Here is a 24,695-nt window from a genome sequence, read left to right as displayed (position 1 = left end):
AAGTAACCTATTTGTAAGACTTGACAATGTCTTCTGCCTTTCTCCAAGAATATGCACACACAGGGCTTTACAACCCTTGGTGTGTGATCACATGGTATTTTTATCATGGGGTCCCACTCCTTATAGGCTGAAGGAAAGGCAGTATTTGGGTAACAAGCGATCATATCATATTTGGATGTTTCCTTAATGCCAGGTATGCGTCTTGCTGCTTTCTGTACTGTGTGTCATTCCAAACCTCCTTTGACAGGCCAGTTATTAATTTCCCCAAAGCTTTTCCTTGGCTCTTCTTGTTAATGTTGCCCAAACATGCTATAAACATTGCCTAATGAATCATCACAGAGATCCCCTCTTAGCAAGGTGACATTGCTTTTTGTAGATGGATTGATGAGATGATAAAAAGCTTAGGAAAAAAGTCTCCTCTGGATCCTAGGAAGCCAGGGCGAGGTAACTGTGTACCTTCAAAGTACTTAGCATTACTGATAAATTTAGTATGTTCAAGAAGAGCTCTTACTGCTGACTTTTAAGTACTTGGCTTTTCAACCTGAACGTGCTTTTTGTGCATGTTTGTGATTAAAATGCTGTTAAAGCTCTGTCACACATATCATTAGCAAAAGTGGTGATTTGCACCCCAGTGGCTCAAGTAATCCATGTTTTTAATTGGGTGTAGAGAGGAGGAAAAACAAGAGCAGCCATTCTGGTTTTCAAAGAGTACATTCACAGCAGTAGAATAATGTGCTTCACTCGTGTTAGAGCTCCAGTGGTAGGGGCTGTCTTTGTGCAAAGCATTGGTCCACAGCACAGAAAGTGCAGCGAGGGCGTAAGAGTGGATTTGTACTCCCTGGGGACCCCGGTTGGAGGAGGGGCACTGCAACCCTGGGCACTCAGGGGAGAGGCTGAATGCCCGCCTAGAGTTACAGCTGCCTTCATGCCTCTCCCTCTGTGGTCTCCCAGTCTGGCACAGCTGGGACACGGAGGACGTGCTGGTGGGTCACATCCTCCCAGAGAGTTCTCAGGACAGGGTCAGATGCGGTACATTCCCCACAGATGCTGTGGCAACAGTGAACCCTGAAAAGACCCAGTGAGGGGGCTTTTGTAGTGCCCTCTAGCCTACAGGAAGGTGACCAAATGCTATGATTTATATCTCAAAATAATGAGTGGCTGCTGAGGATAGAGTGACTGAGGGATTTTTTTCCATGGTAGCTCCAGTAATCCAGTGTGAGAGGCCTCACTAGGTGGGCAGAGTGCCAGTCACTCGTCCCTGGCAGGAGACAGTCTGTCTTGTACAAACCGATAAATGTTTTGCTGCCAGTTCACGCAGGTGGGTATTCTCAGAGACACGGATGAGTTAGGTGCCCGGCTCCCTTTGACTTTAGAGTGATCGCAGGAGAGATTTAATGCAACATAATAAAAATCAGTGTGGGAGCGATGGTTGTCTGTGGCTAGCGTCCAAATGTGAAGTATTCACAGCCGCCTTAATTTCCAAGCCTGCTACAGTCTAGACGCGCAAAAGCAGCAGCATACTAACAAAAAGCTGACAAAAAAAGTGTTCTGCACCAAAAACTTGTGAAGTGGCCGGGGAAAGCTGACAGCAGTGGGCCAGTAAGCAACATGCACAGTGCTCTGCAAGGTCCATTTCTTCCTCACTACCAATGCCTCTTACTCCTGCTGCTCAGCAGTCTGCTGGCCAAAAGCACCAAGATAATTAATGAAGATTCATTTTTAAAGGGTTTTGTGACACTTGAAGACACGCCTCAATTAGGCATTTGAGTTTCTTTTATTAAAACACTTATTTGTCAGTTAAATGCCAGCTATTCGCTCCCAGGCACTTACTTGGTTTTGGCAGGAAGAATTTTTTAGGAATGTATCAATTAATTCAGGATTTTCTTCTCTTGAGTGGAATAACAACCTAGCATAGGCTAAGCTTTGAATTCTGCTCACATCTATAAGGGATGTCTGCAGACTTTCACAGCTCAGACTTTCTGGGCTTGGGAACAGCGTCAGCGTGTCAGTTCTGGGGCAGCATTTCTTGTGGGGTTACTGAGCACGTTCCTAGAGTCTGCCAGCTTGTGTGATGTGAAGACTCTGGCCATCTAAAACAGATACTAACAAACTTGTTCCTTCTGTTTTATTGCAGGCCTTCATGTGAGCTCCCCCACAGAATTGACAAGTAAGAGCAATAGAGGGTTTTCTCTGTGCATGCTGATGAAAAGGGTTGGTGTGGGGTGGGAGGTGGGCAGCCTCAGAAAAGGAGACGTTCAGGGAACAAGGAGGCTCTGGGAGAAGAATGAACCTGAAGCGTAGTACAGAGAAGCAGAGGAGTGATGCTCAACTTGTAGCAGTAACTTTGCTGTGATTTCAGCTGAATGCCATGTTGGACTAGCATATACTGAAAAGAAAACAGGGTGGGAGCACAAAAAAAATCAGGCCTGGCGTATTGCATGAGGCAATGGGAAACTGATATAAATAGAGTATTATACCAAGGAGCTTGTTCTTGTCAGTGGCTGTCATTACTCGTCCCATGGTTAGTAGCAGCAGGTCCCAGAGTAAGGCAAGAGTTTCCTGTGCTAGTGAACCTGTATTGTGTTATTTTCCTTTCTCTGGGCTTATCAGGAAACAGTCTCTTCTGTACTTGTCCCTGCAATTCTTGCTGCTGCTGCCAGCAAAAGCTTGTCCCTCCTGTTACCATGATAGATGTATTACTCCAATTAATTGTTATTCTGATCCCAGATCATTCCATAGCTGGAAAATGTCTTCCAGATCCACTTTCTAGATCCAGAGAAAGTAGACAGCATGGGCTGGCTTGTGAGAAACTTTAATGAATGAAGTGGGTAACTGAGTTAAAGGTTTTAATTCCTTAATCCATTTTATTCATTCAGTAGTGCTTCTTTTCAGCTATTGTATTTCTTATTGATGGTCTCAAGTAATTAAAATGCTAACCTATGGATTTTTCTTTCCTTCATTACACACATCCTGTTCATTTAAGAAAGAACTGGGAAAGTAACCAATGGATTTGAATCCTCAGTTTTTCTCCTGAGGAGATGTTGCACAAATGCAGGGATACACGTTCATGTTTTTCAGTGTAATTTGTTTCTGTTGACATTTTCAGTCAGTATCCAGGATAACTCATTGCTGTGATAATTGCCTGCTTGCCCTGTATATTATGTAGTATATTGGGTAAGGTAGTGAAAAGGGTCATAGTATTTCCCTGGGAAATCTAAAGCAATCACATGGAATTACAAATTCATAAGAATTATTTCAGTCACTTGATGATGGCTCACAGTTTCCATCCTTACATTATCACCCCTCAGCAGACTGGCACCACAGGAGAGAGAGCTTCTGCTTTAAAGAAACATAGTGATTTTTCAGAGATAAGGGTCTCAGACAAGGATTGTTTTCTACACTATAGCATCAGAATGTCTCTGCTGTGGCTGTATTGTTCAGGCACCACACAAGCGCATAGTAAGTGATCATTTTTCCCCAGGAGGTTTCAGTCTCTGGCCAGACAAATGAGGCGGGGCGGGAGGGGGGCACGGAGAAAGGAAACAGAGAAGCTGACAATCTGCCCAAAATTCACACAGCTACACAACAGCAGAACAAAAATGAAAACACAGCTCGCTCTCTTTCCCAGAACTACAAGTCAATTCACATAAATTTTGAAGTAGGACCATGTAGCTCCTAGTTACCTGGAAAATCCAGTATACTGGCATATTCAGCAAACCTATAGAGAAACTGGCCCCTGGCTGTTCTCCGCTTGGCTCCTCTTGCATTAATATACAACATACTCTTATATATCTGAACAGACTGGTATGTTGTGAGAAAGGGAATATGGGCAAAAGCAGAATAGTGGAGAAAAAACAATCACCAAAACATTTCTCAATATTGGGCCTGAGTTTAAAATCAGTGCAGCAAGGAAGAGGGAGTCCTACACGGTTGGGACAAACAAACCTTGGTTTTTACTCTAATTCAGCAGGCTAGAATTACAAGTACTGCCTATACAAAAGCTTCTGTAAAAATAGGGACATGTCATTCAGAGACTTAGCAGAACAAAATTGTATTCTAGCCCTCAAAATGGCCCTGGGAAATTGGTTTTAATGACTCAGTTAATTTCATAGCTTCCACCCATCATTTTGAGCCCTCTTCTGTTCTTTCAAAGAGGAATCGTGCATCCCTACAGGTGCAGGGTGTACCTGAGCAATGGATCAGAGCCTGCAACAAAACCTCAGTGGCTGCTACCGTATTCTTAAAACTTACATATGCAGCCATGCTCTCTACTAGGACCCCTGCTTAAGAGACCACCTTCCCCAGATGCCTTTGTTTGAGAGGCATTTCTGATATTTAAATGAGCAATAGAAATGCTCGGCCTTGCATTACATTTGTCCAGCTGGTCAGCTTCTTCAGTGGCAGTAAGCACACATCTACTCAAGCCTCTGTCCATATGGAATACAATCCTGTGTGCTGTATAATGGAACTAGGGAAGCTCCGAGGTTTGCTTTTTCTTTTTTCTCCCTGGAAGTTCAGTGGTTGTTTTTCCACAGACTGTATGCAACAAGGTAATAAATATTTTGGGTTGTTGATACCTGACTCAAATTCAGGTTAGCACCTGAAGGTAGAAATGCATTCCTTTAAAACCTGCCCTAAAAAACACTCCCAACAGTTATTGCTGTCCCAAAATGTGGCACGTGCCTTTATAACACTCAACTCTCAATAAGATCGCTAGCTACTAATATTGCATGTCTTTGGAATTCTTCATCTACTAGTAGCACTTTCTTTTAATTAGCAGTAAAATATTTTGGTCTTTATTCTTTTGGAGGCAGGTCTAATTTTCACACTCTTGCTTTTTTATTTGCTTGTCAAGGGTTCTTTTCTAACGTTGAACAGTACCTTAGCCTCCCAAAAGTGAAAAAGTTTGTAGCTCATAACCTGTAAGTGGACAAGCAGATGATCCTAGGGAAGACTGCACCCATGCAAAGTGTGTGTTCCTTCTAGGCCACACTAGATAAACTTTTCCACCCCTTTTGCCAATTTATCCAGGTATTATTGAGAAGAACTATAGCTGTGGAGCACCAAATGGCTCCAGATCTGAGGACAATAAAGTTGTTTTGGAAGGGTAATTTTTTGGAGGGATTTGTTTGGGGAGTTCCGGCAATTACATGTTAACCTGAAAGGCAATATTTCTTTTGCAAATCTAGCTTTGGGCAGTACTGGAAGCATTTCTGGAAACAAGAATGCGGCAGGGAGTGATATCCACTATTCTAGTGAGTGTTCCTACTTTATTGTCCAGCTTTTGAGTTTTCAGTCAATCAGTTTGGCTTTTGATGAGTGATTGAAGTAGCAGAGAAATGAAACTGGTGGTTTTATTTCTAGCCTTACCAGACATAGACCCTATTACAAACCCAACTTAACTGCCTGTTATAAAACTCCTCTCAAAGAGAAACAGAGCTTAACAAGTTGACACCACTCTCACTGCAGAGCAGCAAAATTATTCCCAAGGACTGATTCAAAATTATAAAACTGAAAAAAAAAAATGTGAACAGAGTCATCCCCTGTGAGAGAAGACACAAGGAAACATACGAAAATGTTGTTCATATACTGTTATGAGTACATATAATATGAATATATTGTTATGAATTTATTATATGAATATATTGTCCATATTGTCATGGGAGAGAAGGACTAGGAGGGAGTCTTCTGCAGACTCTTCAAGCACTTGATATTTGCATGATGCATGTAACAATCTTTTATTTTAATATGCATCTCTGGGGCAAGAGTGTTACTGCAGATCTGCTATTTCCTACCCAAAGTACTGGATTAGCAAAATATGTTTGATGTTTTTCCACTGTAAATTTGTCTCCGGGTTCGCCCTCTAGTTCTATAGATGTGTACACACATCTATAGAATATTAAATATTAATTGCATCAAGAACCATCAAAGACTCTATTTCTAAATATCAGGCAGGCATGACAGCTGATGCCTTGGAAGGCTGCGGGAATGGAGCCGCAGCCTTCCGTGACACAGGGCTTAGGCCAGCAGGCGAGAGAGTGCCTGCTAAATTTGGATGTGGCCAATGGCTGCCAGAAAAGATAAATGGGGAGAAGCTGGGCTTATATATTTCCCCAGGAAAGCTTCTCTTCGTTACATAATTCTTTCCTTTTTGCTTCTTGGCTGGGAAACACCTGTCAGGAAATGGCAGATGGTGGCAAATAATAAAAGGAAAGAAATGTCCTCATTTAAAAAGGAGATCTTGCGTTTTCTATCCCTGGTTGTAAGTGCTGTGGGGAATGTTACTGAATTATGTAACTCCTTGGTGTCTTTCTGGGTGTACAACGTTAAAAGAGAAATAATCGCTTCAGTTGCTGAATTTCAGATGAGTCTTGTTTTCAAAAAAAGAGGAAAAAATAATTGCATCTATCAAAAATGTATTCCTGAAACACGACTGTTTCGCAAAACCTTTGGGGGCCATCAACACTGGGGATGAATGCTGAATATCTTGATCAAGATTATGGTGGTCCCAATGGGGCAGGTGCTAAAACCTCACTCTCTTACAGAAAAATGGGTGAAACCAGCTCCACAGTGCAGCACGAGTGTCAGGGAAGGACTAAGGATGGGGGAAGGAGAGTGTCTAAATCTTCCCTCCACAAAGGCTGCGAGCCTGAGGCTCAGTGGGTGTGGGAGGAATAACAGGAGCAGCAGGTGATGTTTGGTGAAGCGGAGCTGGAGGTGCCTCTTGCCTTTGTGCATGCGAGTGCCTGTACAATGCAAGCAAGGGGCAGCAGGCAAAATTATGTTCTCCCTCTTTTGCAGGCGTTATCTTGCCAGTTGTCATTACCTTGATAGTCATTACCCTCTCTGTCTTCTCGCTGGTGGCTTTGTACAGAATGTGCCAGAAGAAAACTCCAGGTATTTGGTTTGCTTTCTCTGGGGGGGAGGGAAGATCAATGTGCTTTTTATTATTTAAAGATCTCTGGGGTCTTTTTAGATTACCTTAACCATAGATGTTGCAGTAGTCTGATAGGAAAGTTTCTTGTATTTCAAAGTATTTTGCCTAAAGTAGGAAACTTACACTTCATTTTCAGAATCAGTAGGAAGAAAAATGTCTCTGATTTTTGGAGAACATATAATGCTGTAAAGCTTTTTGTTCACGCTTTTGCAGCTACAAAGAGCTAACAAACAGCTGTGCTAACACGCAAGCAGTCAATCACATAGAAAAAGACAGTGAAAACTAAGTTTGGAGATATTGTTTAACAAAATCACTATATTTATTTTATCTCTGTTCTAGATACAGGCAAAGAAATAGCAATGCTTTCTTTTAGGAAATACCTGATATATACATACATACACACATATGCATTATATAGAAGTAAAATTTTCCAGTTACAGTATAACGTACATGGGAACAAAATCCCTGAGCAAACAGTATTTTCAGAAACAGTCATTTTGACAGAGCAGCTAACGCCAGTATCTGTTTCACTGCTGTCCGTGAAATACTTAAGATAATGGGGTATAATTCCATTAAATTCCATTTGCCTTACGTTTCAAAGAGTTGCCTGAGTGGGCCACAGACAACTGTATTCCCCATTAAGTGAAAACCCAGATCTGGATCCAGACTGTGGTTTTTCTCTCCCTGTGAGCTGACATGAGTTAGGAGACCTGTGCAGAGCTTCAACTGTGAAATCACTGGGCCTTGGAAATATAAAATCCAAATAGGGTGTTGAAGCTGTAGACCAAGGCAAACAGTGTGTCGCAACCAATTTAGCCAATGACATGGAAAACCAGACCCAGATAAACAGAGGAAGGTGTGATCCTTGCTTAGGAAATTACAGAATATTCGGAGTCAAGAGATAAAGATATGAGGTGCAGAACATTTCCTTGCCAGCTTCCCCCATGCACAAATGCCAGCAGGCACGGTACTAATTCACTGGCAAGCTAGAGTAGGTATCTTGGAAGCTAGAATAGATAGATATTTGTCCAGGCCTACCCAGTGTGCTTCCCCTGTGGACAGAGAGCCCAGTGCCATGGGGCTAGAAGTGGCTCCGTATCTCTGATATAACCCCCTGGCCCCATCCATCTGCCCACAGTTGCACATAAGCATAAAATACTTTCAGTACATGATTCGTTTTGAGGAGAAACCTGTTCCTCATCGACAGGGATGTGACAGGCTCTGTTCTCAGATGTGCCAGGTTAAACCCCCCAAAGCATACAGCCTGGCAGCTTGTTCTGTCACTCCCCTAGTAAAAGACACTCACACTCTGTCTTTTAGCTCAGTTGTTATGTACTTGAGAACCGTAGTATGCTTGCCTCCTCTGTGCCAGCTACTGGGGCATTTGGGAGCTGCAGGGAATAACGTGCTTCTGTTATGCTCTTGCAAAAGTCGCATGTCATTCTCCCTAGTTTCCAGAAGTATTGATTCAAGCAGTATCAGTTCACTTTCATGGATGACATGGTTATGTTTTTGGAAGACAAACTAGAAAAAGTGATAATTAGCCTTCAAACTGGTTGATTGTGTTAATGTACTTAATGCAATACTGCAAAATCACAACAAAGCCTTCTGCTAGCAACTGCAATAGCTATGTCTAAATGTTTACTTAAGTGAGTTCCAGCAGTCAAAATGTATTAACTTTGTTCCTTCTTCTAGAGAGACAAGAGAACGGCACTGAACAGTAGGTTGAATCCTGTCTTTTCATTGCTTTGAGATCTATCATGGGGCACTTGTGAACGCAGCAGATTCTGCATGAGATTTTCTTTCATCTTTCTCTATTTAAACATAATAAGCAGTTGCCTCCCCAAAGAGAAATATCCTGTTGAAAGTGATGCGCTTGCAGTTATTGTACACCTGTATGCATGATAAGCAGCTGTTCCAGCATAGACAGAAATGTGATGGCTCTCCACTGTTTTGCAAGGGATCCTTTTGAAATGGATAAGTGGCTTATGCTGTGCCACAGGGCCCATTGGCCCAGTCTTTCTTCTCTTTTTTTATCAATTTTTGCCCCATTGATATTCCCACCCACCCCCACCCACCCCCATCCTTTCCCATCCCCCTTCTTTTGTTCATGTTTTCTCTCTTTTTAATGTTTTTTATTCTGGATTATTTTTTATCCTTCCTTTTCTCATGTCTCCCATTATTTCATGTTCCTCTGTCCCATATTCTCTCCACTAGCCCATTTTCAGAGGCTCAGTTAAAACAGTATTGGCATAATGAGTTTGAGGAGAGTAAAACTGAGAAAGATCCATTAGAAGTTATATACTAGTATACTAGAGGCCACTGAGTCTGGCTGTGGCCTCTATGTTTTGTATGACTAAAAGCAACATCTGGGCTGCTGATTTACTTGCTAGCCCTGACTCCCTGGACATCTGAAGTGGTCCTTTTTGCAATTCATACATGGCTAAAAGCCTTGTATTGACAGAGAAAAAAGATGATTCCCTCTTTTCCCTGAGATGTACTTTTTCTGTGGAGCACTAGATTGAACCTGGAGTCATGCAACTTGATTTATTACATATTTTAAGAGAAAGGTGTTTTCAGAGATATTGCTATATGGTGTTTTCCACCACCAAGACTTATATGTGATCCTATACAAAGCCCATTTCAAGCCTGCCAGTGTAGACTGGCATAGGTGCTGCCTCCTCCAGATCATTATCTTAGAGTTTTGTTTGGCTGACCAACATGAATGCAGACTGTCTACTTAAGTGTCTTCTGACTTCAACAGGGTCCAGTCAGATAAAGAAGGAGTCAAACTTCTTTCTGTGAAGACAACTTCTCCTGAGACTGGTGAGTGTTTCCTCTGTGTGTATGTCAGTCTCCCTCTCTGAGCCCTGAGAAGTGTAGTTTTGGGATGTCGTCTCCAATAGCAAAACCATCTTCAGTTCTTGTCAGGTCAAAGTCACCACAAAAAATTCCTCTACAGCGGAAATCCCCTGATTGGGAGCCTGTAGAGCTGCATGGCAGCTGCACTCTGTGTGGTATCAGTATTTGGGAGAAGTATGGCTGGTTTAGGGAAAATAATTTTTTAAAATCATTGATGGCAAGTGATCTACTGTTAGGCATGTTCAGGAGTAACAGTGATCATGATATTTATCAGCTAGATCTGACTATACAAGGAAGTTTGAAGACTGGTAGTATCCCAGGGGCCAAAATGTTTGGGAGTCAGTGCCATACGTAAACAGGGCTCTGTTGGAGTTGGTGTTGGCAGTGTTCTGTCAGCCCTGTACCCAGTCACCCTTTACATTCAAAATCCTACTCTCATTGCAAATTCCTCTGTCCTGTGCTTCACTGATCCAGTTTCTTACAGAATATGTGGTAATAAAACATAAATGAGCAGAGGTTATAGGTAACATGCACAAAAGAAAGCAAAATCTCATCAATATAACTAAAGAGATGGATGCAGTTATAGGTTCTGCAAGAAATAGAGTAGCACAAAATAAGACTGAAGCAGAAAAAAAATCTGACTGAGTCCCAGCTATTCAGCAGCCCCCCCCCCCAATGAAACCTCCTATGGTAGAGCTACTCACGGTGAAACTTCCTCCCTTCACCCATTGCAGTTCGCTTCCTCAGCCGTGTACCTCCCACCTTTGCTCTTACCTCATCTGCAGAAGTCCTCCAGGAAAAACAGCCTCTTACTTTATGCTTTTTTAGGTATAAAAACCTTCTTTTTAAAGTTTTTGGCCATATGTTTCCCCTACTGACATTTCAGAGCTTGCCTGATAGCTGCTCTCCCCTTTCCTCTAAATTCACAGGAAGCCCTCTGAAACACAGCACTTGATCTGAACTATCCTCTACTTGCTGGAGAGGCACAGTTTGTACTCTTCAGCCTTCTCTGCAGCTCCCAGAAGGTCTTGCACAATCCAAAAGACCCAGAGGGCAGCCCTTGCAACAAGCTGTGCAAGGTCCCTTCAGCCTTGTTGACACAGAGCAGCATGCTAGGAGGCTAGAGGGGGAGGAGAAGGGCTTGCTCCATCGCAGGATGCATCCTTCTGCTCCGCTGCTGCTGAGCAAATGCAAACTAAGCAACTGTGCTCTGGCACTTAAGTGACTGCACTTCAGAGTTTTGTGATTTGGAAAACTTCATTTATTTATTTATTTTAGTATATGTCTTTGGGAATGGACTTTTAGCTTTATTTTAAGGGGTATGGAGTTATGTGTGTGTTTTCATTTAAAATCAGAGTATTTTTTTTGAAAGCTGAATCAAGTCAGAAACTGAAATTCATAGACATTTTTGATTGATCCTGCCCTCATACCAGTTTCAACAATAAAGTAACTTTACTGGCAGCAACAGGATTATTTGTGTTTTACAGCAGGGTCAATGAGAAAAGACCCTGGCTCACTGGTTTTTTTGGGTTTTGGTTTTTTTTCACAAGATGAGGTCTGGTGCCTGTTAATCAGCTACTGGTTCACCAAGTTTCTAAATATCTTTCATCTAGAGGATGCTTGATATTCTTTTTTACTGAATTATGATGTATGCATGCTATAATTGGAAGGTATGAGTCATAACCACTTAGAAGACAAGATTCTTGCCCTCATTAATACAATTCATATTTAAACTAGCTACCATTTCTCTTGAATTCTTACATCTTTATATGTTTCAAAATTAAACATGCTTTCACAGAAATGGAAGTCCTGTTTTTCCCCGGGTTTTTAGAGACACTCTACTTCTTAAAAGCAATCTGAAAGAAGGGCCTGTTTTCTTACAGAAATATTTGTCACTCAGGTATTTTCAAATAGGTTAGGATGCCTGCCCATTTGAATAAGACTTACTTGCTTCATTAAAAGCTCAGGTGTAAAGGCAAGTGTTTCTTCCAGTACAGATAGAAACTTGAGAAATGTCTAACTCGTGGTCCCTCTTACAACTACTGAAAAAAATTGTACTGTGTAAAACTTCTTTACATGTGTCCTTCTTTTTCCTTTTTAGACACATAGAATCCAGCTCAATTAAAAGGTGAATTCGTTGTCTGGCTATTTAGAAAGTCTGTGTTGTAGCCGCCTCTGATTGTACATACCAACAAAACTACAAAAGATTTTGACTGAAACTAGGAAGTTCTTAAAAGCAGCCTTAACTTTACAGACAGACCTACACCATCCTCTCACTATCGATAGGCTGCTCAGCTGCCTGAGGTCAAATATATATACAACAAAGTTCCGCTTTGACGTGTATTCAAATTAAGCTTACAATAAGTATACATTATATTTTTTTAATTTTTACTTTTTATTCCAAACAGAAGATTTTGAGATTATATAATTGTGTTAAAAATGCATAAAAAACATACATGCAGAACAAATAAGGATATGGCCTACAAACTGCTCAAGTAGGCAACCTAGAAAAACCCTGTGTCAGTGTTGTGCATGATGTATCTTGATCAAAGGTTATGGTGAGTTTAATCTTGCCTTATTTTATCTATCTAAAAACTAAGCTGGCTGCACATTGCCAGCTGAAAGAGATGTATGTGTCCAGAGGGTATTTATTCCATCTGCCTTGGACATGTATCTTGAATTGGAATGAGCTGACCTATGGAGGTCCATTGACTACTGAAGGATCCTATTTTAGGACTTCTAAAATTAGGTCCTGACTATAAATTGAAAGAAAAAAGAAAGAGTCTTTTTTCAGAAGCATAGCTGAATTAAATTTAATCAAGAATATTATTTCAAATACCTGCAATTAATGTGAAAGAATACAGGAAAAGAACAGTGTTCAATTAAGCCTGGACTAAAGTAATCATTTTTAATGGAGTAGTATCATTAGGAACACTAGGTAAAACTGAGCTTTATTATTCTCATTTTTTAAAAACTCTTCTGAGAAAGACGGAGTTGCCAACAGCTAGGAGCCCTAAGGCACAACTGGCTGAGAATTGATATAAAGTAAAAAAACAGACAGACAAAACTAAACACCTTGAATTTTTCATGCACATTTTTTATGAACTGCAACACCTGATGCAAGATAAATGTCTGTACTTGCATCTTGTGTGAAAACTGAGCTTGGATAAAAATGCTCAGGATACTGAGTCGTCTTGAAAGTTTTACACTAGTGTGCAAATGCAGGACTTACTGCAGCCATTCTGTGTTGACTATACAGGCAAATTTAGGGTGGCTTTTCCTAGGGAGAATAAATAGTCTTCTACAATGCAGAACTCTAGAAGATCTACCTGCAAAAATATTTATTTGGGATTCAGTATAGCCCACAGAACTGCATGTTTGGCTTGTCAGTGGTAGGTAAGTTTCCTGAGAATGTAGGATGGAGGGTTTTAGTTAGTGACTAAGAGATCAATACCATGATCCATGATGTTAATGATAAAGTATTGCCTATCTTGAAAACACACCTAACTTTTGCTGTAAGGGTTCTTGCTTATTTCACTGAAAACCAGCAAAGGTATTGATCACCTTTTAAGACTCATGAAATATGTTGAGGGATGGAAATTCCTCAGTAACAAAAAGGTTGAGGAATAGAAATTGGGGTAAGGCTATTCCATACGGCTGAATGATGTGTGATAGAAATATTGGTAATTGAGTAATGACTTGACAATTTTCTTTTATGGCTCTTGCCTGGAGTACCCAGTCTAGAGCAGGTAAAAATGTATGAAGGACCTTTACAGAAGCAGCACACCAGTTCAATATTCAATATAAAGTCTCATAGGAATGTGGCAGGTGACATAATATTTCAGAGTTTTTAGGTACAATCCTGACACCTAAGAATAGGCTGATTCATTAGGGCATGTCTTCTAACCAATGTGTGCTCTTTTGAGATGATAAGGTAGGATATGACTTACTCAGCTTGTAGGGGTATTCTCTGTTCTGCCTTGAGTTTGCTGGAAGGATATTAAATGTGTCAAAGCTGATGTGGCTCAGATTTTGGTGAGGCGTCTGGAATGGAAGGTGGCTGGAGAAGGGTCCATGGTACGTGTCGGCATTAGGGCTTCCCAAGACATCCACTGTGGACACAAATGTATATTCAAGCATTGCTACTAAATAAAGCTGGGAAAATGTACCAGGCAAACATGGATATTCAGGGAGAGACCTGACCTGTCACATGTGAAACTCCTTAACTTAATTGTAATCACATTGGAGAAAGGGATAAGTCAATATCTAGAGGCACTCTCAGATGGCAGTGTAGTACAAAATAGTATAAACCGAGGATGTAGAACAACCAACATTCCCCATATGCTCCACATCTCTTCCAAAAGCTGCTGTTGGTTAACAGAGCTGTTATCTGCTGCTTCAACTGGATGTACCTCCTGCCTGTAGATTTTCATAACATATCTTGAGTGCATCTCTTGCACAAGATGAGCTACCTACCTTGAAGATGTGTGGGATTTCATGGCATGGATTAATTGGACTCCATAACTTCAGTCACTTTTGAGATGACCCTAGTTTGTGTCTGCAGCATTCCTCTGGACTTCCTGAATTTCCAAAGCCTTCTCTGTAAAGGCTTTGAGGATTCCTAGCCTTCAACATCAGAGGATGGTGACTGTACTATACCTAGTGACCGAGCACCAAAATCATCCCACAACAAAGGAAAAAACCTTGTTCTCGTTCAGCTAATAGATTTGCCTCAGTCGTTGGAATACATGTGAAGTTCAGCACCTGATGAGACAGCCCACTGTGGTCCTAGGATATGGACCTGGAAAATCCAGTGGTCTTCTGAAATGATGTGGTTGGATGACAATATCTCCATCACTGCTTTCCATGAATCTCCAAATGCTAGGACTGCTTAATTGTTATGCCTCACACATCAAACCATAGATGTGGCTGTGGTACAATGGGACAAATCTGGAACTGGGGCAGAGGATTATTTCCTTTTGGTTTCTGTTATGCTGAGCACATCTGAGCATGGACCATGGCATTTAAGGAGGTAAGAAATATTTGGGGGGTTTACCTCATTAGCACCCAACCTAGGGGAATTTATCCCTGCCAGGGGCGTGGTTCCATAGTGGGCCATGGGGTTTCTCAACATGTGTTGGTAGTTTCATCTCTCTCTCATTTTGTCTAGGATCCAGGTGGATGCCTCTAGGAGCAGGTGAAGAAGCTGGGTCTCTAGGTTAGGCACTCTGTCACTGAAAATTCTCTTCCCTCCTCCTCTCACTTGCAAGATAAGCAATGCAGGTCAGCGAAGAGCAGTCTGTTGGCATGCTGTGCACTTGAAGCGGTAAGAGTGGGTGTTCCTACTAATGTGAGGATATGATATTGATTATTTCTTTTTCCTATTATGAGCTGTACTTTCAGTGTCTTATTTTTTTTCCCTGCAGGTAGAAAACCTAGAAGCTGCTTCATAGAAAAGGGTCCCCTCGGAACAGAGAGATAGATCAAGTACCTGCTTCCCTCTCATTCTGTTTCTCATTTTCTGATACCCTTTTTTTTAACTTTGTATTGTGTAATGGCCTGAAGTTGTGTTTTCTTTCTTCACAGAAACTGAAGAATAAACTTTCTCAGCTTTTTGCAGCTCAAGGCTGGATTCTGTTTGTGTTTACTCGCACCACAAAGATCTGACTGCACACTCTTCCAGCTGAGACTTTTGGGCAAAATATTACATAGCATATGCTTCCTTCTGTATTTCTAATTCAGTCTGTGAGCTGTGCATATTTGCAAGGGTTTTTAAAGCTGTCTCTTACAGTCAGAGACCGCTGAGGGTCAGGTGATGTTTTCATCTGTGGAGCATTTGCAAACTTTGCAGGCTGCAGCTTTCTGAGATGTTCCTCTGTTGGGGGAGCCACCTCCCACCCTTTGCTGGCCGTTCAGCAGCAGTTGCCTTCCTATCCTTCACCTGAATATTTCCATACACGCTCTCTCTGCTGTGGTGTATTGTACAGATCCTTCTGTCCTGATGACAGTAGCGAGGAGCAGTTTGCAGGGGCATGGGTGAAGTGTGTGGCTGGGGAGCGCTGCAGCACGTCGCAGGTGCTAGACCCACTGGCCCACACCAAACGCAGCCAGTGCATCCAGGTGCTGGGTCCCGCTCAATATTGTTCTCCAGCACCTGTAATGCACCCCTCTTTCTTTTAGTTCAGCATGTTAAAAGTAGACATTTAGATTTCTGTGTCTGCAGAGATAGTTTTATACTTTTCTAAAAAATAGGTTTCTGCAATCATATTTTATGAAAAACTTGCTTTAATTCTTTGGTCCAAACCAGATTGCCGCTTATAAGCAATTTCTCCGCAGCAGATATTACAATGAAATAACAGTGCAACTCATTTTTTCTTACAGACAATGTAATCTGAGATGCAGTACAACCTATTTTTTATGTCAAAGACTATTTTTTGTACCCTTTTTTGTCCAGCTTTTGCAATAACATCGAAGAGGGCTTTGCCCAGGTCAAAGACTTTCTGTATTCATAGTGATACAACCTGTTAACTCTCTTTTATATCATGTTCTGCAGTGTATGTGTATTCTGAATAATATATTCAGATTCTGAATGAGGGGGGGAGGAAATTACAGTGAGATTAATACAATAGCCTTTCATAGAGGTGAGACAAAGAAATGTTTGTTTCAGTGTTTCAAAATTGATTTTATACAATCTGTAATTTCAGCTGATTATGTGCTCATATACTGTCATCAGGATGCAACATTGATAGTCAGAAATTAGTATATTTGTGACGGTGAAAAATCAAATCAAATGCTGCACAAGTGAAATTTTAATTAGGAAGAAAACCTTGTGTTTTCACTGAAGTGCTATTACTTTCCTGGTTAAACATTTAACTTTGCAGAGCCCTCAGTATCTGTGTACTCAGTCTACTTCCCATGCACTTAAAACAAATATGTTGAAGGATCAGGAGTTATGAATACAAAATTTTTCCTATTACATCTTTCTTATCCTCATCCCTTTGAAGCACGACCACATTTTAGAGGAGGATGTATGCAGTGTGTATTGGATTGGGCCCAGTGCCTAGACTGCTAATTTGCTTGGGTGAATCGGTGATCGGGGCTCCAGCAGAAGTGTTTGAGGGGTGCCACATGGGAGGCTGTGAGTATGAAAGACCAGTGCTGTATTACGGTAGTTGCTAGAGCACCTTCTCTTTTAATATTGAAGCTAAGAAGCTATGATCTGAGCCAGCTGTACCTGCTCAGATCCTGGATCTATGTAGCCCCAAATCCTGTCACTGAGGGTGGCTAGCATGAGATGTGAAGGGAAGGATAGCAAACGGAAGGAGTCCAGTAATATGTCCTCCACCATAGCCTTCCAGAAGTCTGTGGCTTGGAGACGTCTTGAATTAGAGGTTGTGTCTTTGGTGCTTCATAGTTCTCAGTGGCTTTTACTTCCATGAATTTGTCTTATCCTCTGGGGCATCCACAGCCTCCTGCAGCAATAAGTTAGTTTAACTACAGATCTGTCTGTATTATTTGACAGTAATGTTTAGAGACTTCATGGTGCCTATGTCTTTGTGTTTACAATCCAATTTCAGACAAAAATCAACAAACAGGTGCAACATTGGAGGATGAGAGGGAGAAAAAAAGGTTTAATGGAAGGGTTTGCTTGTCAGCTAAAATTTTCATGTCAGTATCAATCTGATTTCATTTTCCAAATATTCTGCCTAAAGCCTCTTTCTCAAACTGTGCATCATTTCTTTCAGTTTTTGTAGAAGTGCGTGATATATATGAGGTTGGCTTCTCACTGCCCTCTGCCAATCTATCTGAGCCCACAACTCCTCCTCCATCAGGAGAGGTGTCACAAGACAGGACCACAGGTAAAGGGGATCATGTTGCACTTGCAACTCTGCAGTTGACAGTGCTTTGTTAACTGCACCAAATACTTTCTTCCAGTTCCCTTCATCTCCCCCTTTCTGCAGTTCACTTATTTACTTATCAAAGTAGACAAATGTGCACTGAATTTTCAACCCGTTATCAGAAAATTATTGCCATAGTACCTATCAAATTGGATCGACCAATACCTTTATGCAAGATGCTATATAACTATATTGTGAGAAGCTGATGGCTCAAGTGTCTCTTGATACCTTCCAACTCCTAGTGTACAACACTAGAGTTTGTGTGTCATCCTCCCCTAAATGCATAATCCAGAATCAACAAAAGCCCATTTTTCACTGATCATGTTGTCCAGCATTTTTGCTCTTGTTGGTATATTTTGCATAACTATACCCTTTCTCTCTTGAGGACAGCCTTCAAAGCATGCAGGTAATCTATCTAGACAGGTTGAGCACCGCCACTGCTCTGCGTATTTTTTCCATCTGCAAACACAGTTCAGTGTGAAATAATTTCTTCAGTCGATTAAAATGTCATCTGTTCTAATGAAATACTAAACACAAGTATTTGTTTTTCACTTCCCTTATGGGAAGCAAGGTCTAATCCGTTGTTTTTAGTGGGTAATGGTTTGGGGGCAAGTTTGGTTTTTTGCAGTCTTGGAATTTGTTTCTGTCAGTTAAGGCTATTTTGAGATCAATAAAATGTCTTCCCACTTGCAACTAACCTGAATGTTCTTCCTAATTTGCTCTTTGTGTTGCAGCTGGATATTTAGCACAACATCAAACTGCTAAGCTATTACACTCCAAAATTGTTCTAGACACCTCTCTGTGCAGTCTCAAGGCGCGCACTGTAGCCCTGTATCTAAACCCATGTGTTACCCTTATGTCCTGGTTTCAGCTGGGATAGAGTTAACTGTCTTCCTAGTAGCTGGTGCAGTGCTATGTTTTCTGTTCAGTATGTGAAGAATGTTGATAACACACTGATGTTTTCAGTTGTCGCTCAGTAGTGTTTAGACTATAGTCAAGGATTTTTCAGCTTCTCATGCCCAGCCAGGGCACCTGACCCAAACTGGCCAACAGTGTATTCCATACCATGGGACGTCCCATCTAGTTTAGGAACTGGGAAGCGGGGGGCAGGGATTCGCCGCTCGGGGACTGGCTGGGTGTCGGTCGGCAGGTGGTGAGCAATTGCCCTGCGCATCATTTGTACATTTCAATCCTTTTATTACTACTGCTGTCATTTTATTAGTGTTATCATTATCATTATTAGTTTCTTCTTTTCTGTTCTATTAAACCGTTCTTATCTCAACCCAGGAGTTTTACTTCTTTTCCTGATTTTCTCCCCCATCCCACTGGATGGGGGGGGAGTGAGTGAGCGGCTGCGTGGTGCTTAGTTGCTGGCTGGGGTTAAACCACGACACCTTATTACTCTTGAACAGAGAGCATCTGTGTGACCATTTCTTCTCCAGTATATCATCATTCTCTCTTCATCACTGAATTGTTAGTTGCCACTAACGATTGCAGACCCTATAATGCAAATATCTTCAGACACATTTGCAACCATGGAGTAGAGGTAACTTGGTTTTCTTTCAGAATTCTTGCAGGCTCCTGCTTTCTTGGGAGTCCAGTGGCAAAGCAACACAGAGCATCCCTGCCTGTGTCGAACCCTCATCGGGCAATCGCTGATATTATAGCAGGATGTTGACCCCAGCAATAGTTTGTGGTAGTTCACTCTTTCAAGGGATTACGTGTATAGCACCAGGAAATCTAGATAGGGCATGTGAGTGTCTATCAGTCAGTGCTGCAGTGTCAGGGTCTGCACTAAGGCAAATTCACCTCTCCTGTCCTGACCGCTGCTCTTGACAGGTACCACTCAACCAGTCTGCTTCCTGCAGCCAGCACTGCCTCACCAATTTCATACTCTGATCCAAAGCCTATTGACATCAACGGGAAGTTATCCAGCGAGCTATGCTGGCTCTGGAGCCTCTCCTTAGACATGTTATTTTCCTGTGGTGCAAAGTATCAGTCTTCCATGTAAGTCTGCCTAATTTCTAGCGTAGGCAGAGCAACCAGCTGAGAGTGGAACTGATAACAAAGTATTGATATTTATTACAACTATGGAATATTATCTTCTCCATGGTAATATATTTCTCAATGAAATTCTCCTACGCCTTTTTTAAACAATCGTGCCAATTTCTCCCTTTCATGCCTTATTAAATCTTCTATTTCTGTATATTGAACAAGGAAGGTAAAGACATGCAGAAGGAAGAAATAATAAAGGAAGAAAGAAATAAAAATAAATTTAAAAAGAAATGAGAGTTCTTGAAAATCTCATTCCTTTGTTAGTACAAAACTATACAATATTTGCACTGGTTCACTTTATTTTGGCTTTTCAAAACAAGATTTTTATCTCACAAAAACTTTTCACCTACCAAAAATGTATAAATCTTGTTGAAATGTTTCATTTTTTTCTACCAGAAACTTGTGCTTGCCTTTTCTTTAAAAAATTATATTATGAATTATTGAAGAAGTTGCTGAAGGCCTTTTTAAATGAAATATAACATCATCAGAAGTTCTGAAGTTCTCTAACTTAGCAACAACTTATAATGGTTTTGAAATAATTTTATCCAAAATTGAACACTTGGGAAGTGAACAGCATTCCAGCACATTATTGTTGAACGATTTCTCATTGAACCCCATTAGATACCAAGCTTTCTACTCATCTCCAAAAGGCTGCACTAAATTAAAAAGCACTTTTTGCTGCCAAGAAAAGCTATCTGAAAACCATTGAAGAGTCTTTTCTGTTTTCTTCAGGAGTGCAACTATTTAATTTAACTTCTAATTATTCAAATGCCTAATCAGTTAATTTGTTATAATCCTAATTTGTATTACAATTTTCAACCCCAGGCTGTAGATCATATGCAAGCTTTTTAATACATACTCACTTTTACTTGAATGTAATACAACTCTCCCCTTTCTTGCCTTTTGTGTGTGGTTCAGACATTAAATTGTCTCCCACAGGTGAGCAGAGAGGCAGGAGGCAGTTTCCTGGATGCATTTGGGTTTTCCCACCTTCATGCCTGTTTACATGGGGCTTTGCCCAGTCTGGGGATACCATTCCCTTTTCACCTCCGTGTACGAATCTCTGACACAAAGAAATCCCACTGCCATTCCTGGGACATGCATTTGGAAATAGGACAACTATAAACACGTCCTCATCTGGAGGCTTATTTGTCTGCCTATACCTGCTGGCAGCGGCTCCGCTTCTCCAGGGAAGGAGGAGTGAGAACTGTCTGTAATCCCTGACTGAAGTTATTATATGCTCATTTTCCTGCTTTGGAGGAACTGAGCTGCTGTCAGTGATATTGGCAAAAATTAATTTTATAGTTGTATCTTTTTCTTTTTATAATTTCATGTTCTAATCATAGTTACAAATTAATTAAAGTCTTACGCCTTTTCTAACCCCTTGAGAATTGCCTTGGAAATACTTTGTGGTAGTAACCCACCATTTGAGCGCAAAACATAGGGGAAATAATCTATAAAATGTGGAGAAAGTAGTAAAAATCTGTTGTGTGGACAATTTTTGCTGGATAAGTAAATCTGACAAGGAGACTGGCTAGTTTGTACAGCGGTCGGTGATGTGTTCCTGCTAGACTCATTTGTCCTTTTGTCTTTGCATGTTTAACTGATGCAAATATATTTTCTGTTTCTTAGGAGAGCACTCATCTCAGGGGAAGAATAAAACTCGGCAACTCTTCACACCTCAGCAATAAATATGTAAGATTATTGCTTTTGTCTTGTGTCCTGTAACATTAGCGTTTGTTAGTCTCAGTAATACTTTTTAGTCTCAGTATTGTGCCTAAACAAAAGGGTTAAAAATGCAAACCAGAAAGAGCAATGACTTCAGTTGGCAGCAGCCTCAAGGAGAAATGGCTTAAACAAAGCTCAGCTTGAGAACACCATTGCGAACAGAGTCCCAGGCAAACTGAGGGACTGAAAAAGCTGTCACCTCACAGAGGTAGACCTTTATGGGCATAGTATTTGGCTTTAACTGTTCAGCATTTCCTGTTTGTAATAAGAGATTTTTAAAGGTTGTTACCTATATAAAAAAGAACTTGGTACCCAGAAGTGTTCAGCTCCATTGGTTTCGTGAAAAATCTGTGTCCATTCCCCATCATGCAAAAGCAAGCACTTTCATTGAGGTGGTTTATTATGGCTTGAAATCCTTTGTGGCTAACATGCACAACTGGCAGGTGTTGTACTTTTATGTGTGCAAGGGCAGAGACCATCAGAGCACCCCTGAAGCCCACTGTTTGTGAGGAGGGTGCTGCATTTTTCTTCATGTACAAAGCTTTCTCAGGCAGCGCAATCTCCGATTCCCATGGAATTGCTTCTCTCATTTGTGGGGAAGTGGGGTTCTTTGCTGAGGGTGGGAGAAGGGAGCAGCTGCGGGAAAGGGGTCGGCTGTGGGAAGGGCCCTGTGTGACCAGGGTAGTGCAGGGAGATAGAGAAGGATGGCCTGAGGAACTAGATGTCACAGCATATGTGGGATGGACCGGACAGAGGCAGCTATGTTGGGCCAAGATGAAGCCCAGCCTTCCACCATCATTGTAGGATGAAGCCCCTCTAGAATAGGTCCCATTGCCCTCCACTGAGAGAGATCTGGTTGACCAGAAATGTGGAGAGACCCTTTTGCAAAACATCTTTGATATTTTTGGCCTCTTCTCATTTCCACCAGGATGTACAAACTGAGCTTTCCTGATGCCAATGCTAAGGACAAAATAACCTTCTTTGTCCCTTGAATTAGAGCAGCAGAATGCAATTTTGCCTACATTACTGAAAACCCAGAGGTGGTTCTGTTTGTGCAGATGCAGGCCAGTGTCCTGGACGATGGATTTACTCCTTATTGTGTATCCTGCGTTGGATTTACTCTATGTCATCTATTTCAGCTTACTCTTACACTCCTGAACAACCTTACATGGAATAATAATCTTGAGATACTGTTGTCATTTCAGATGTGAAGCAGCCTGTTTTATCACAATATGCAGGAACATCCCACCAAAGTTGCAGTTCTGCAGGAAATGTGGAGCAGCTGAAGCTTTTTACCAGGCAGGACACCTGCATTAATGACCAGCTCTTGACTTCTAAATCTCAAGTGTCTCCTGTTCCTTCTGGAATGACACGTAATTTTTTGATGGCTTAATAACTGGTATATCATATGTATTTATTATTTTCACATAGAGTAAAAACAGGAAAACATTCAAAAAGGTTGAAGACAATGTAAAAATCAGGTGATGTTTGCATAGTAGTTACTAAAAATGTTTTCTGCCCATACAGGGGGAAATATGTTAGCACACTGTGTTGAACTTATGGTAGGTAGGGTTCTTTTAATTGTATGTAGCAAAATGCAAACAGGGCCTGACCCTTGAAACAGTACTGCACAAATTGCCACTATGAAAATTAATTCAGTGATTTCCATAAGACTCCTCACTGTAGCACACACTTCGCTTGTCATAAATGTTTACAGAATGGGATGCCTGGGTGAAATGTTAAAGTGTGTGCTTTTTCTGTGAAGGGGGGAATATACCTTGCACTGAGGTTCTTTGAAGTTCTGTAAATTACTGAATATGATTCTTGTAATGTAGCAGGCAACATAGTTTATTATCACCTGTTCCTTGGCTAATTGCATTTTGTGTGCTATAAATATGTCTCCTACATAGCCTGGGGCGCACAGTGGGGATCAGCAAGATAAGCAATTTTACAGATCAACCTTCTTCCCTCTGTTCCGAGTAATGCATGGGATTCCTGTGGGTTATTGAATAACTCTGGAAGTTTAGAGTGTTTCAAGTGCTAATTACAGACTCTCTTAATTTGTACAGAGCTGGCAATTCAAAAATATCAAGTAGTGCTTCTACCTGCATGTATCCTGTTATTCTAGAACTATAAATGTTTGAAAATTATATTACGTTGAGCATCTGCTCAGTCTCAATCCACTGACTCTGGTAGCATGCCAAAAACCTCCATTGTTTTATTGGCAAATGGAAAAAAGACAACCAGTGGTGTAAGTGCAGGACCAAGAGCCAGGACAATGATCTAAGTTTTGACACCTATTGACACAATGCTTTTGAGGAACTTCTCTCTCCAATTTCCCTCTCTGGAATAATAAAACTTACCTAGCAGTATGGTAAGAGATTGAGCAGATTTGTTAGTTCATGTTTATACACGAAGCTGGAAAGTGTTCATTTCCCTGTGCTTGACCATTGCTCTTATTTCCACTTTGATGGGTCTAATAATCCTCTGTCTTAGGGGCACCAAGGGAAACTTTTGATGAAGCTCTGTAAAAGGTGGGGAACCAACAAGGTCTTCCATCCTGCAGCTGAACTTATGTGGTTCATTCAGGTGTTCCTGGATTACTTGGGTTGCTCAGGAGCAGAGGAGTCTTGGATGCCTACTTTGGAAAGGTCAGGCCATGTACAATGTGCTAGTTGGCACCTGCAGCTATTCAAATTCCTGATTGCTGAAGTTTCCTATGAAAAAAGCAATCATTGTGGATTTTCATGTTGATTTAAAAAAAAAAAAAGTATTTTGCAGCATTTTGCATCATATTGAAAGGACAGTAGAAAAAAGCAGAGAAAGATTGTGAAATATATATATGTTTGTGCTAAATTTGTTCAGAAACTACCATGGTGTGTCAAGAAAAAAAAAATTTAACTGCCTATTAAAAGTTATTATCTTTATTAAGCGGCTCTTCTTTTTATCTTTGCAGAAATGCAATTCATTACTGATACCTAGTACAACTATTGTTCATTACTTTGCATTCCCATAGCACAGAGTGACCTGAACTCTTTGGTGAGCCTAGAGGGCAGACATTAGATATTCTGGGCATCGTGGTGGCAGAGGGAGCATGAGACCTTGCAGAAGGCATGCTAGTGGTGGCAAGTGGAGTACAGAAAACTCGTCCTCATTACAAGAGTTGATGTGAGAGAGCAGGGCTCACTGCAAATCTTGGTACCAGAAAAGTGAAA

General features: G+C 41.1%; 1 protein-coding gene and 1 long non-coding RNA gene across 3 annotated transcripts in view; both read left to right on the top strand.

The window, feature by feature from the left end:
* EMCN (endomucin) overlaps positions 1-24,407 on the top strand; it is a 57,452-nt gene extending 33,045 nt beyond the window's left edge. For both annotated transcript variants that reach the window (XM_075031804.1, XM_075031814.1), the window contains exons 6-12: positions 2,135-2,167; positions 5,190-5,255; positions 6,802-6,897; positions 8,633-8,657; positions 9,702-9,763; positions 21,385-21,447; positions 22,686-24,407. In XM_075031804.1, the coding sequence (XP_074887905.1) occupies positions 2,135-2,167; positions 5,190-5,255; positions 6,802-6,897; positions 8,633-8,657; positions 9,702-9,763; positions 21,385-21,443 (341 nt within the window). In that variant the 3' untranslated portion in view covers positions 21,444-21,447; positions 22,686-24,407. The remainder of the gene's footprint in view (positions 1-2,134; positions 2,168-5,189; positions 5,256-6,801; positions 6,898-8,632; positions 8,658-9,701; positions 9,764-21,384; positions 21,448-22,685) is intronic.
* LOC142043920 (uncharacterized) lies at positions 10,326-15,424 on the top strand. The gene is made up of 2 exons (XR_012654197.1): positions 10,326-14,831; positions 14,970-15,424. It is a non-coding gene; the product is annotated as an uncharacterized LOC142043920 (long non-coding RNA).
* Positions 24,408-24,695: the final 288 nt, after the last annotated feature.

Source organism: Buteo buteo, chromosome 1, assembly GCF_964188355.1.
Source record: "Buteo buteo chromosome 1, bButBut1.hap1.1, whole genome shotgun sequence".
Classification (NCBI taxonomy): Eukaryota; Metazoa; Chordata; class Aves; order Accipitriformes; family Accipitridae; genus Buteo; species Buteo buteo.
The sequence above is the reverse complement of the archived record's forward strand: the minus strand, read 5'-3'. Positions and strand labels throughout refer to the sequence as shown.